General features: G+C 45.9%; 1 protein-coding gene across 1 annotated transcript in view; it reads left to right on the top strand.

The window, feature by feature from the left end:
- Nucleotides 1-14,676, top strand: part of abcf3 (ATP-binding cassette, sub-family F (GCN20), member 3) — a 55,808-nt gene that overhangs the window by 22,938 nt on the left and 18,194 nt on the right. Inside the window, exons 9-14 of the mRNA XM_078409919.1 lie at nucleotides 423-482; nucleotides 1,098-1,154; nucleotides 4,773-4,795; nucleotides 7,721-7,776; nucleotides 9,431-9,631; nucleotides 13,249-13,325. Coding sequence (XP_078266045.1) covers nucleotides 423-482; nucleotides 1,098-1,154; nucleotides 4,773-4,795; nucleotides 7,721-7,776; nucleotides 9,431-9,631; nucleotides 13,249-13,325 — 474 coding nt within the window. The remainder of the gene's footprint in view (nucleotides 1-422; nucleotides 483-1,097; nucleotides 1,155-4,772; nucleotides 4,796-7,720; nucleotides 7,777-9,430; nucleotides 9,632-13,248; nucleotides 13,326-14,676) is intronic.

Below are 14,676 nucleotides of genomic sequence, written 5' to 3'. Positions count from 1 at the left end.
GCCCTTTGCAACCTGGCAATACCTCAGTGCATTTAACCTGTGATGTAACCTTTTGATGTGACATGTGTTATAATGAAAGAACAATTGCAGTTTGTGGGGTGTAAGATTCTACAAACATGGTAATCAATATGGTAATGTTAACTTAAGCATAAATGTTGGGCTAAGGCACCATAAGACCTGTTGTCTCATTGGGTCTTTGAAAGTCCACCCAGTAAAAGGAACTGGAGCCACGGCTGTGATGTCTGACTGAATCTCTGCCCCTCAGGCTGTGGTGTTGAGCCATCATCAGGGGAATGTCTGTCTGCTAATGTTTTGTATGAGAGAGAGAGCACACAGTGCTGTGTATGTGATGCACATTTGCTCTCTCCCCCTAGTTAACCTACAGCTATGTCTGGTCTGATAATCAAATTTTCTATTTTTAGGGCTTCAGTTGTTCTAGCAGGTTTGGGATTCAGCTCCAAAATGCAGAAGCAAACAACTAGGTAAGAAGTTGCAAAAAATCATTGTTAAATTAATCATGGGAATATCAGATAGTAAACTATCACTGATGGTAATTGGTCAATTGTAGAACATTGGATGACATCATGAAATGGTGATCCATGTTACCCGTTTCCTTTGATAATCTCAAATCCACTTGGTTTCCTCTTTTCTGTTTTACTTATGCAATTCTACAATTAAGTGTAGAAGTATGAGGTGATCTTAATTCAAACATAATATGTGGATGGTGGGAGCGATTTAGGGATGTTTCTGCTAAGGAGGAATCTTGGACCTGGGCATAGATAGACTCGGGATAAGGGGATTACGATTTAAGTTAGATATTGTTTCTTAAAAGGTCATACATTTTTTGAATTCCGTGCCACAGAGAATTGTGGATGGCGAGATATTTGATTGATAGATTTTGAACTGCAGGGGATGTTTGTAGGGTTCAGACTGAAAGTTTCGGGAGCATGTTAGAAGAGCTGTGTATATCCTTTCCATCCACTATTCCTTGCATTCTATTATCTTCCGCGTTTCATCCTGTGTTACTCCTTCATTGATTTGAGGTTGATGAGATGTTTCTGTTCGAGAGTTTGATGGTGATTTTGTGCTTGTTTCAGGGAGTTCTCTGGAGGCTGGAGAATGAGGCTGGCTCTAGCCAGGGCACTGTTTGCCAAGTAAGTGGTTTACCGTGTCAAGAGTGAAGAATGTTTAATTTTCAAATCCACTGGGAACGGAATGGTACCATTTTTGCTTTCTGCAACTTTACAGGCACATTATCGCAACAATGCAGCAAATGATTGTACATTGAATTATCAGTAATAGTAGTCAAACGCACCATAACACTGCAAATCGAAGTACCTGATGCATCCTTGTACATAGTCCATAGTAGTTAGTTGCTGAGGTAGGCTTGTAGTTGGGGTTGTGCAGTGTGGTTCAAGAGCCTGATGGTTGATAGGAATAAGCTGTTCTTGAACCTGGTGGTCACGGTTCTCAAGCTCCTGTACCACCTCCCTGATAATGGCAGCAAGATGAGAATGTGGCCAAGGTTCCGTGGGTCTTTGATGGTATTGGCTGCCATTTAGAGGCAATGCCTCCTGTAGATCCCTTTGATGGTGGGGAAGTCAGTACTTGTGATGAGCCAGGCAAAGTCTACCACTGTTGTAGCCTCCTAAATTGTTGGTGTTCGAATCAACAAACCAGGCCCTGATGCAACAAGTCAGTGTGCTCTAGAAGATTGATAAAGATTTCTTGCAATAATTGAAAGAGCATTCAGTACACTGTTGAGTACAACAGTCCCAATTGATTTACCTGTGTTTATGTTAATAATATTTATCACTAAGTCTTGGTTTCCCATTTGTTTTAGTTGACATGCAAATAAAAAAAAAATGCTGAAAATGCTCAAGGTAGATGATATCTGTGGGGATTTGTATGGGTAACCTTTTAGGTCAATGTCCTTTCATTATTGAGGCTCAATGATCCGAAACATTAACTTTCTCCTTCAACAGTTTTACTAGCCTTTTCTGTACAATTTCATATTGCAAACTTCTGTTTTGCATTTCTGTGAATTCTTCAGCAAATGGTAATATCCATTCTATTTGCACCTTCCCGGCAAGAAGGTGAAGCAAGCCCCAGCTAACAGTAAGATGTAGGCTGATAAGTCAGGCAATAATCATCTCCAACAAGAGAGTCTAACCACCCATAATGTTCAGTGACATTACTGTCACCAAGTCGCCACCACTGACATCCTGGTCGAGACCCGAAACATCACCCATTGCCTCTCTCCTAGGTGCCTGACCTGCTGAGTTACTCCAGCATTTTGTGATACCTTCGATTTGTACCAGCATCTGCAGTTATTTTCCTACACAACTAAAAGAGGAAAGTGCAGGTTTGCTCCTTGGACAATCGTCAGGTGACCAACGACCAGAAAGAGTTTTACTACAGGTTCGAGAAACAGAAACACAATCCTGGGATCACTCCCCCCTCCATCACTTCACACCTACTCACAGACTGACTCAAGTTTACAAAGACTGGCCTCTTCCCAGTCTGGCCAAGACTGGCCCCTTCCCCCCCCCCCCCCCCCCCCCACCCCACCCCTCTGCAATCACCAATTTGCACATCCTCACAGACTGACTCCAGTTTAACAATAGAAATTGCGGAGGTGGGGGGGCTATTCAGGACCGGAGATGTTTCCTCCTCTACCCTCAAGCTCTGTGCCGAACACCTGGCTCCTCTACACAGAATTTTCAACCAGTCCCTGCAAACCTGCACTGTCCCTGCCCGCTTCAAGGTCTCCACTATTGTCCCTGTATCCAAAAAGAGAAGGATCACTGGTCTTAATGACTACAGGCCTGTCGCACTAACCTCTGTAGTCATGAAGACCTTTGAAAGACTTGTGCTGGTCCAGCTGAAAAACATCACAAACCCCCTGCTGGACTCCCTGCAGTTTGCATACAGGGCCAATAGATCGGTGGATGACCCAGTCAACCTAGGCCTGCACTTCATCCTCCAGCACCTAGACCGCAAGGGGACCTATGCCAGGATTCTGTTTGTGGACTTTAGCTCTGCATTTAACACCATTGTGCCAGAGCTACTACACTCCAAACTCTCCCAGTTGACTGTGCCTGAACCCCTCTGTCAGTGGATCATCAACTTCCTGACAGACAGGAAGCAGCACGTGAGGCTGGGAAAGCACATCTCGGACCCGCAGACCCTCAGCATTGGAGCACAGCAAGGCTGTGTACTCTTCCCTCTCCTTTACTCTCTCAATAGACAATAGGTGCAGGAGTAGACTACTCGGCCCTTCGAGCCACCACCCCCATTCAATGTGATCATGGCTGATCATTCTCAATCAGTACCCCATTCCTGCCTTCTCCCCATACCCCCTGACTCCGCTATCATTAAGAGCTCTTATCTAGCTCTCCCTTGAATGCATTCAGAGAATTGGCCTTCACTGCCTTCTGAGGCAGAGAATTGAACAGATTTACAACTCTGACTGAAAAAGTTTTTCCTCTACACCAACGACTGCATCTCCACAGACTCCTCTGTCAAGCTCCTCAAGTTTGCAAATGACACAACCCTGATTGGACTGATCCAGGATGGGGAGGAATCTGCCTACAGACGGGAAGTGATACAGCTGGTGTTCTGGTGCCATCGCAACAACCTGGAGCTCAATGCTCTTAAGACAGTGGAACTAATTGGAGATTTTCGAAGAACTCCCCCTCCCCTCTCCCCACTCAACATCAACAACACCGTAGTCACATCTGTGGAGTCATTTCAGTTCCTTGGAACCATCATCTCCAGGGACCTTAAATGGGGGGCCACCATCGACTCCACAGTCAAAAAGGCCCAACAGAGGATGTACTTCTGCAGCAGCTGAAGAAACACAATCTGCCACAGGCAATGATGGTCCAATTCTATACTGCTATCATTGAGTCTGTCCTCACCTTGTCCATCATGGTCTGGTTTGGCTCAGCCACCAAGCACGACATCTGGAGGCTACAACGGATCGTTCGCACAGCTGAGAAGTTTGTTGGCTGCAACCTTCCCCCCATTGACGAACTGTACACTGCAAGGGCCAGGAAGCGAGCGGGCAAGATCATCTCTGACCCCTCTCACCCTGGCCACAAACTCTTTGAAGCACGTCCCTCTGGAAGGCGACTCCGGACTGTCAAAGCAGCCACAGCCAGGCATAAAAACAGCTTTTTTTCCACGAGTGGTAGTTCTACTCAATAACCAAAGTCTATAGTTTCTGTTTTGCTCTGGTTTATTTTCACCCACATGTTTAGACCGTAATGTTGTTTCCTTATTGTTTTGATGTGTTTATGCTTTATTCTTAATTGATAACTGTATGTTTGTGTTGTCATTTGTGAGCGGAGCACCAAGGCACATTCCCTGTATATGCACATATTTGGCCAATAAACGTATTCATTCATTCATTCATTTCAATAGCAGAAACGCTGAGGGTGGCAAATACGTTGCTCTGTACGGTACAATGCAGAACACATCCCACAACAACAGAAAATATAACATGATCTCCGCTACAGTATGTGTGAAATACTAACCTAGCAGATTATAAGCCATTGTAATTTAGTAAACTCCATACTCTAGTAGTTTCACTCTCCCACCTTTTTTGAATGTTTGCTCACAAATTGCCCTTCACTGATTCTCAGTGCTCAACCCGAGGTTGACTTGTTCCCTTACTGGTAGTTAGGGTTCAAACCTGGAGCAAGCAGTGTGATCTTGTGTGGTATTTGGCAGTTGTCTGCATTAATCCTTCTCTCCTTGTATCGCAGGCCTGATCTTCTGTTACTAGATGGTAAGTTGACTCTTTATGAAAAGTGATTTGTGCTTCACCTTGTTGCAGTTCTCAGCAATCTCTAAAGCAGCCAGTTAGTGCCAGAGCTCTTGTTTAATCAGTGTTGTGTTACAATATCAATGATTGTGCTTAACAAGAATTCTCTCTCACCTTCACTTGGAGTGTCATGTGCCTTAAAGTGGCACCATGCCAGTAGGAAGTTACTTGCCCCTGTCGATACCTCTCGCATTCCGAAACTCCTGGTTTATGCTATCGAAGGGTGAATTCTGATCCCTGCCAGTTGCTTCTCCTGGACGAAAGAAGCATCATCTCTGATTGTTGGTCACAATTTATCCACAATGACCACATTCGCAAGCTTCATCGGAGCAGCACTGTGGCGGAGATGAGCTGTTGTGGACAATGAGAGCTGAGTAGTGGACAGGGTCACCTCAGTAAACGAGGCAGGCGATGGGGCCAGGCTAAGTAACAAGCTTTGTGGCTCATTGCCTGCTATGTGGACCATAGTCATTGAGCAGGGGAGATGCAAATCATCCGCTTCTCAAACACTGTCCTTTCAAACTTTTGCAGCACAAAGAGAATCTGTTGCTTTCTTCTCTGCCTGTGGGTGTACGTGGCTACATTGGTATTTATTGCCCCTTCCTGGTTATCCTGGTATTTCTCCTAATAGTATGATGTAAACTGTTTCCTCAGTTACGTCGGAGAACAATTAAAAGTTAGCCACATCCATGTGAGACTGAATGCATACGTTGGGCCAGCCTGTATAGATCGACAGGCTTTCTTCCCCAAACATTGTTCAGGAATCTGCTGTAGGAATGGGACCTGGTCCTAACTGCAGATCCGCTGTAAATGGTGGGCTCCTATCCGTGCGATGGTATTCAGCCATGGGTATCGGCATAGTCTTACAACTGTACTGACTCCAGCCTCGCTAGCCAGCGCCCCTTCGGTGCTGTTTTTAGACGGCGAGCTGGTGGTGTTACCCGTCTCAAACCGTGCATAAAAAGAGTTCAGGTCATCAGCTAAGGAGGAGCCGGCACTTCCGGTTGAGGGGGTGCTGGAACTGGGGCTTAGCACCCCTCTGTGTGCCTGGGTCCTGGACTTTCTCACTGCCAGGCCCCAAGTGGTCAGGATGGGGGAACACACATCTAGCTCCCTCATCCTGAACATAGGATCCCCCCAGGGCTGCGTCCTTAGCCCCCTACTGTACTCCCTGTACACACATGACTGTAGGGCCAGGTTCAGCTCAAACTCCATCATCAAGTTTGCTGATGACACTGTGGTGGTGGGCCGGATCTCCAACAACGATGAGAAGGCCTACCGAGAGGAGGTGGCTGATCTGGCACTCTGGTGTCAGGACAATAGCCTCCTCTTGAATGTCACTAAAACAAAGGAGCTGATTGTGGACTTCAGAAGGGCTAAACATCCAAGGACGTACACGCCACTGGAGATAAATGGGTCTATTGTGGATAGGGTGAGCAGTTTCAAATACTTGGGAGTCCGCATCGCAGAGGATCTGACGTGGGCAATGCACATTGCCGCACTGGTGGGTAAGGCTAAGCAGCGCCTTTACCACCTTAGACAACTGAGGAAATTCAGAGTGTCGCTGAGGATCCTTCATTGCTTCTACTCTGGGGCTGTAGAGAGCATCCTGTCCGGCAACATTACAGTCTGGTTTGGGAACAGCTCTGCCCAGGACAGGATGGCCCTGCAGAGAGTAGTGCGTTCGGCAGAACGCACCATGGGAACTACACTCGTCCCCCTGCAGGACCTATACATCAGGAGGTGCAGATCCAGAGCAAGCAAGATCATGAGGGACCCCTGCCACCCCAGTAACGGACTGTTCCAGATGCTACGGTCAGGCAAACGCCTCCGCTGTCACGCTGTGAAAACGGAGAGGATGAGACGGAGCTTCTTCCCACAGGCCATCAGGACTGTCAACTTTGATAACCCCAGAGACTAAATTTTTGTCGACACTTTTTGTGCTATGTTTAGTAACTTATTAACTTTATTTATATGCTGTAACTGTAATTATTTTTGTGCACAACCCGCAGGCATTGCCACTTTCATTTCACTGCACATCGAGTATGTGTATGTGACAAATAAATTTGACTTGACTTGACTTGACTTCATCAATCTTGTGTATATCCATCCAATCTCCTCTGAAATATTTGAGGTTGAACACAATGAAATGACTGACTTCCTATCTGTAGAGAAGTATAGATAGAGCATGGGCTTCAACCCTGACAATTCTTATGTTCTCGGTCATGTGACATGAATAAACTTCACCGGATGGCATAGTGGAGCAGTGATAGAGTTGCTGCCTCACAGCGCCAGAGACCCAGGTTCGATCCTGACTACGGGGATCTTAGTATGGAGTTTGTATGTTCTCTCTGTGACCGCTTGGGTTTTCTCCGGGTGCTCGAGTTTCTTCCCACATTCCAAAGACATAGAAATGTAGAAACATAGAAAAGAGGTGCAGGAGGAGGCCATTCGGCCCTCCGAGCCAGCACCGCCATTCATTGTGATCATGGCTGATCATCCAAAATCAGTAACCCTTGCCTGCCTTCTCCCCATATTGCTTGAGTCCACAAGCCCCGAGAGCTCTATCTAACTATCTCTTAAATCCATCCAGTGATTTGGCCTCCACTGCCCTCTGTGGCAGAGAATTCCACAAATTCACAACTCTCTGGGTGAAAAAGTTCCTTCTCACCTCAGTTTTAAAAGGCCTCCCCTTTATTCTAAGACTGTGGCCCCTGGTTCATTGGGACATTTTCCTGCATCTAGACGTGCGGGTTTGTAGGTTAATTAGCTTCTATAAATTGTCCCTAGTGGGTGGGATAGTGCTAATGTACGGGTGATTGCTGGTTGGCATGGACTCGGTGGGCAAAAGGGGCTGTTTCCACTAAAACTAACTTCTGTTTTTTTCAGAGCCTACAAACATGTTGGATGTGCGGGCCATCCTGTGGCTGGAAAACTACTTGCAGGTGAGCCCTTACTCTGTGTTAGCACTGACGCCATATCTGCCATATCATTGCATGTCCTTCAGTAGAGACGGACTTTGGCAGTTTGCTTTGTGGACAGGGGTTTGCGGAGCTGAATGGAATTTTCATTTGCTGAGAGATTTGCCTTGAATCCTTGGTGGTGAGTTGTGCAGATTCAGGCAGAGGAATCAAGTCTATGGCTGTTAATAGGACATTTAATACAGCAGAATACCCATGGGGGAAAGTTTGTGCTGTTCACTACCTCACTCTGAAATTTCACTCAGAGAAACAAAGAGTAAATGTGGCTGGAGATCATCGAGAGGCTCATTCATTTGCAAAATTATTTCTCATCTCATCCGGTCAACATAGAAGAATGGAATTGCCTTAACATACCCAGATCAATCTCTTCATACCTGCATTCACATTCCCCCTCTCCGCTGCCTCTGCAGTGCCTTGATCGGTGCTGAGTGAGACATTTTATTCACTAACCATATTTTCATAACATCAACAGGAACTCACTTCTGTTAATTCAGCCCCATATTCCCATTGCTCTTCGTTCAGAAAGTCGTACAGCATGGAAACAGGCCCTTCAGCCCTCGTGCAAGCGAGAGCCATTTGCCTGTGTTTACCAATATTCCTCTCAACCTTTCCTCTCCTGTCCAATGTCTTTTAAGTGTTCTTATTGTACCTGTCTCAACCACTTCCAATGGTAGATTGTAAGTTCTGGTCTACCACCGATTTTCGCAGTGCTTGGAGACGGCACATCCTTTAATCTGGTCAAAATTACGAGAGCACACTTGAAATCTACTCCCCGGAAGTCCCTCTGAAAATGTGGTGCCTAGGCTGGGTGAGACAGCTGATCTTGACCTCATCGGGACTTCCGCACCGATTGGTGGGTTGAATTTGCCCCATATGACTGGGGCTCTGGAACTCCAGCCCCTCCGGAACCAGCAGTTCCATTCCCGTAGCCGACTTTGAGGCTGATATCTCCAATACCTTTGGACTCCTCTCCGAAGCCGAGACCTCTGTTGGTTCGGCAAAACAGATAATCTAGAAAGGCTCTGGTACCAAGGGTGCCGAAAAATTGGTGGTGGGCCTGTACCATCCTCTGTGAAAAGGTTGCCCTTCAAGTTCCTTTTCATTTTTTTTCCTTCTTGCCTGCATTTCCATCAGCTTTTTGAAGGCGAGAGTTCCAGGTTTCCACCGGCCTTTTTGCCATTTGCTGCTTTAAAATTATGGTCCTGCTTATTCCTGGGGAGTTTGTAGTGCAAAGGGCAGAAACTGCATTAACGGTCATCTCACCAAATTGTCACCTCCTTGCTTAACGGTCTGACCAAAGACCTGAGCCTGAAAATGCTCCCCCCTCCCCCCCCCCCCCTCAGATGCTGCCTGACATTCTGAGCATGTTCAGCATTCCCTTTGGATTTATTTTGATGATTTGTGTTCATCTCCCAATACCTATCCTATCCCCAATTTGTTTCTGGCCCTGCTTTCAAACGTGGAAAGTTTAGTTTATTCTTTTGAAATGCATTTTCATGCAAAATATACTGCTAATTGGAGCAAATAAACAAATGGAATGACCCTTGATGGTGAGAGGGCATTGTATATCCAGTTGTTGCAGTTCTATCGTGTGCTGAAACATTCTCTCTACTCTCAGACCTGGCAGTCCACTATCCTGGTTGTGTCGCACGATCGCAATTTCCTGAACGCCGTGGCCACCGACATTGTTCACCTGCATTCGCAGCGTTTGGAGACGTATCGAGGCGATTATGAAAACTTCGTAAAGATTAAAGAGGAAAGGCTGAAAAACCAGCAGCGGGAATATGAGGCTCAGCATCAGTACAGAGAGCACATACAGGTAAATGTTCAGCAGTGCAGGGTGAACCCTGGCAGCTCGCAATGAGAGAAGATTGTTGAGGGCTTGATGATCTTTGTCAAGTCAAGTCAAGTCAATTTATTTGTATAGCACATTTAAAAACAACCCACGTTGACCAAAGTGCTGCACATCTATACCTATCCAGCCACAGGGAAGGTCCTGCAGGACTGAAGAGTAGTCAATGCTGTCCTTTGTTTAGGAAGGAAAACAGGGATAATCCAGGAAGTTAACCTCTCGTTAGTAGTATGGAAGCTATTGGAGGGGATTCTTAGGGATAGGAATTACTCCCATTTGGAAGAGAATGGGCATGTTAGGAAAAGTCAGCATGCCTAGAGTTTTTTTAAGGGGGTGATGAAGGTAGGGCATGGATATTGCTTACAGTGGACGTCATTGAGGTATTTGACAAGGTCCCTCGTGGTAGGCTGATCCATAAGATTAAGGTGCATGGTTTGCGTGGTGAATTGGGCAAGGCATTGCATAGAACAGCGACACAGTGTGGGCGGCACAGTGGCACAGCTGGTGAAGCTGCTGCCCCACAGCGCCAGAGACTCGGGTTAGATCCAGACCTCGGGTGCTGTCTTTGCAGAGCTTGCACCTTCTCCCTGTTACCTGTGGGGTTTCCTCCCAAATCCCAAAGATATGCAGGTTTGTAGGTTAATTGGCCTGTGTAAATTGCCCAGGTGTGCAAGGAGTGCACGAACATGGAACTAGTGTGAATGGGTGATTAATGGTTGGCTTGGACTCAGTAAGCCGAAGGGGCTCTTTCCATACTGTATCTCTAAAAAAAGAGTCAGGAACTAATGTTGCAACTTTCAAAAACTTTGGTTAGCCCACATTTGGAGTATTTTGTGCAACTCTGGGCACCCCATTACAGGAAGGATGTGTGGACTTTTGAGAGGGTTCTGTAGAGTGCTATCAGGATGCTATCTGGATTGGACAGTATTAACTATAAGCAGAGGTTAAACAAACTTGGATTGTTTTCTCTGGAACATCAGAGGCTCTGGGGAGACCAGATAGCAATACATAAAATTAGATGGGGTACACAGTCAGAACTCTTTTCCCCAGGTGGAAATGTCAAATAATAGAAGGCATAGCTTCAAGGACAGTGGGGAAAGTATAATGGAAAAGTGTGGTGCATTTTTTTTACAGAGAATGGAGGGTGCCTTGAACGAGCTGACAGGGGTGGTTGTTGAAGCATAGTCAATAGTGGTGTTTGAGGCTTTTAGATAGCATGTGAACACGCAGGGAATGGAGAGAGATGGCTCACGTGCAGGCAGCTTTACTTTATATCCAGTGAGACATGGACCATAGAACAGAGCCCAATGAGTGATAAGGATAGAGGTACGAATTGTGAAGCTAAAAGCAGGAATATAGGTGGAAGGGGACAGGAGGAGGGGGAAGGGATGTGTGCAATCCAGCTGGGGCACAGGGAAAGAGGGTGGGGGTGAGGAGGAGTGAGATGGGGGTGGGGTTGTTTTCAAGTTAGTTATCTAAAATTGGAGAACTCAATGTTCAGACTGTTAGGTTGTAAGGAACCTAGGTTCAGGTATACACCAACTGTGATCTGCTGGAAAGGGGGAGCAGCGTGGGACCAGTGCTTATCCACTGCACTTAAGACAGCAAGATCCTGAGAATAAAAACGCGTGAACCAATAGACAATAGGTGCAGGAGTAGGCCATTTGGCCCTTCGAGCCAGCACCACCATTCAATGCGATCATGGCTGATCATTCTCAATCGGTACCCCGTTCCTGCCTTCTCCCCATACCCTTTGACTCCGCTATCCTGAAGAGCTCTAGCTAGCTCTCCCTTGAATGCATTCAGAGAATTGGCCTCCACTACCTTCTGAGGCAGAGAATTCCAAAGATTTACAACTCTGACTGGAAAAGTTTATCCTCATCTCTGTTCTACATGGCCTACCCCTTATTCTTAAACTGTGGACCCTGGTTCTGGACTCCCCCAACATTGGGAAAATGTTTCCTGCCTCTAACGTGTCCAACCCCTTAATAATCGTATATGTTTCGATAAGATCCTCTCTCCTTCTAAATTCCAGTGTATACAATCCAAGTCACTCCAGTCTTTCAACATATGACAGTCCCGCCATTCCGGGAATTAACATATAACATAACATAACATAACAACACTTTATTGTCACTCGGCACAACACCGAGCGAAATTTCAGCAGTCACACAAAATACAGCAAAAAGAAAAGAACACAGGACACCCGACCCCAACACAAACATCCATCACAGTGACTCCAAACACCCCCTCACTGTGATGGAGGCAACAAAACTTCCCCTCTCTTCCCCCCGCACCCACGGACAGGCAGCTCGACCCCTACCGAGGCAAACGACACGCACAGCCCCCGCAAGGGGATGGAAGGCCCCCCGGCCGAGCCGCCCCGGGCACCGAAACGTCCCGCGGCCACACCGGGCGATGTTAAGTCCAACGGCCGAGCCGCACCGGGCACTGAAACGTCCCGCGGCCGAACGCTGCACGCCCTCAATATCAAGAATATCCTTCCTCAAATTTGGAGACCAAAACTGCACACAGTACTCCAGGTGCGGTCTCACTAGGGCCCTGACAACTGCAGAAGGACCTCTTTGCTCCTATACTCAACTCCTCTTGTTATGAAGGCCAACATCCCATTGGCTTTTTTCACTGCCTGCTGTACCTGCATGCTTCCTTTCGGTGACTGATGCACTAGGACACCCAGATCTCGTTGTACGTCCCCTTTTCCTAACTTGACACCATTCAGATAATACTCTGCCTTCCTATTCTTACCACCAAAGTGGATAACCTCACACGTATCCACAATAAACTGCATCTGCCATGCATCCGCCCACTCACACAACCTGTCCAAGTCACCCTGCAACCTCATAGCATCTTCCTCACAGTTCACACTACCACCCAGTTTTGTATCATCTTCAAATTTGCTAATGGTACTTTTAATCCCTTCATCCAAGTCATTAATGTAAATTGTAAATAGCTGCGGTCCCAGCACCGAGCCTTGCGGTACCCCACTAGTCACTGCCTGCCATTCTGAAAGGGACCCATTTATCCCCACTCTTTGCTTTCTGTCTGTCAACCAACTTTCTATCCATGTCAGTACCCTACCCCCAATACCATGAGCTCTAATTTTGCCCATTAATCTCCTATGTGGGACCTTGTCGAAGGCTTTCTGAAAGTCGAGGTACACCACATCCACCGGCTCTCCCCTGTCAATTTTCCTAGTTACATCCTCAAAAAATTCCAGAAGATTAGTCAAGCATGATTTCCCCTTCGTAAATCCATGCTGACTCGGATCGATCCTGTTACTGCTATCCAAATAATCCGCAATTTCCTCTTTTATAATTGACTCCAGCATCTTCCCCACCATTGATGTCAGACTAACAGGTCTATAATTTCCCGTTTTCTCTCTCCCTCCTTTCTTAAAAAGTGGGATACCCTCATTAGCTACCCTCCAATCCAAAGGAACTGATCCTGAATCTATAGAACATTGGAAAATGATTACCAATACGTCCACAATTTCTAGAGCCGCCTCCTTAAGTACCGTGGTGATGATCCTTTTATTAAACGATCTATATATTTAAACCCTTTAGGTGTTCATTGACAGGTTCCGATACAATGCCAACAGAGCTTCACAAGTACAGAGCAAGCTGAAACTTCTGGAAAAACTGTAAGTATTGAAGGCACACAACAGGGAGTTTAATAATAAGTCAAAACAATTGGATAATTAATTAGACTTGCTGTTCTTTTCTCTCTTTAAATTGTTGTTGAAATGAAAAATCTGGAGGAGTTGTCAGTTTGTTCCCAAGGAAGAGTTTTCAAAACACAGCTGGCATTGCTGTTCCATGGATCAGCGGTTAAGTTTAGTTCAGAGATACAGCATGGAAACAGGCCCTTTGGGCCGAGTTCACTCCGACCATCGATCACCCATTCACTACTTCTATGTTCTCCCACTTTCTAATCCACTCCCTTAACACCAGGGGCAATTACAGAAGCTAATTAACCTACATCTTTGGGATGTGGTAGGAAACCATAGCAACTGGAGGAAACCCATGCGGTCACAGGGAGAACGATTCACATAGACAACACCTGGCTGTAACAGCTGTTCCACTGTGCCACCTTTTTAAGGGCGGTTTTGCACCATTTAATCACTATGTGGTAATTTAGATGTAATACTAGTTACGTTGTTATCCAACTTATTAAAATAAATCATGAATCTTGACTATCATGAAAGACGAATAGAGGCTGCTATTTTCTGAAAGCTACAGTCTGTTGCTTGCAGCAATGCAGTGTGTTATTGTTAGGTGAGTGCAGCATACACTTGGCTGCTGGTTGCCACATGGTGAACACAGGGCTCGGGTGAAAAATGGATGGAGAGTTTTACCCGAAATGTTAAATATTTCACCAAGAGATTTGGCCAGTGTGTTGTTGATGCATTCTGACAGGGTATTTGTCCGAGACTGATTATTTCTAGAGATACAAAGTGCTGGAATAACTCAATGGGCCAGGCAGCATTTCTGGAGGACATAGATAGGGTTAAGACCCTTCTTCAGACTGATCAGTCCGAAGGTTCCCGACCCGAAACATCAGAGATGCTGCCTGACCGCTGAGTTACTCCAGCATTTTGTATTATTTTTTGTAAACCAGCATCTGCAGTTCCTCCACTAATTATTTCTAGCTCCTTTTCCTCAGCTTTATGGATTTTGGCTACACAACAAAAAGATTTTGGGATGTTCTGAAAGTGATGTAAAAGATGGTCTGTAAAGGCGAATAATTATCATTTTGAGTCAGCACATAAATTTAGTGAGTGAACATAGAACAGTACAGTAGAGATACAGGCCCTTCGGCCCACATGTCAAACATTATGCCAAATTAGACTAATCTCCATTGTCTGCTCATGATCTATATCCCTCTATTCCATACATAGCCATGTGCCTATCCAAAACCCTATTAAACACCTCTATCGTATCTGCCTCCACCACCGCTCCTGGCAGCACATTCCAGTCACTCACCTTTTTAAA

The sequence above is a fragment of the Rhinoraja longicauda genome, chromosome 13, assembly GCF_053455715.1.
Source record: "Rhinoraja longicauda isolate Sanriku21f chromosome 13, sRhiLon1.1, whole genome shotgun sequence".
NCBI lineage: Eukaryota > Metazoa > Chordata > Chondrichthyes > Rajiformes > Arhynchobatidae > Rhinoraja > Rhinoraja longicauda.
Note: the sequence above shows the minus strand (reverse complement) of the source record. Positions and strands in the feature narration are given on the sequence as shown.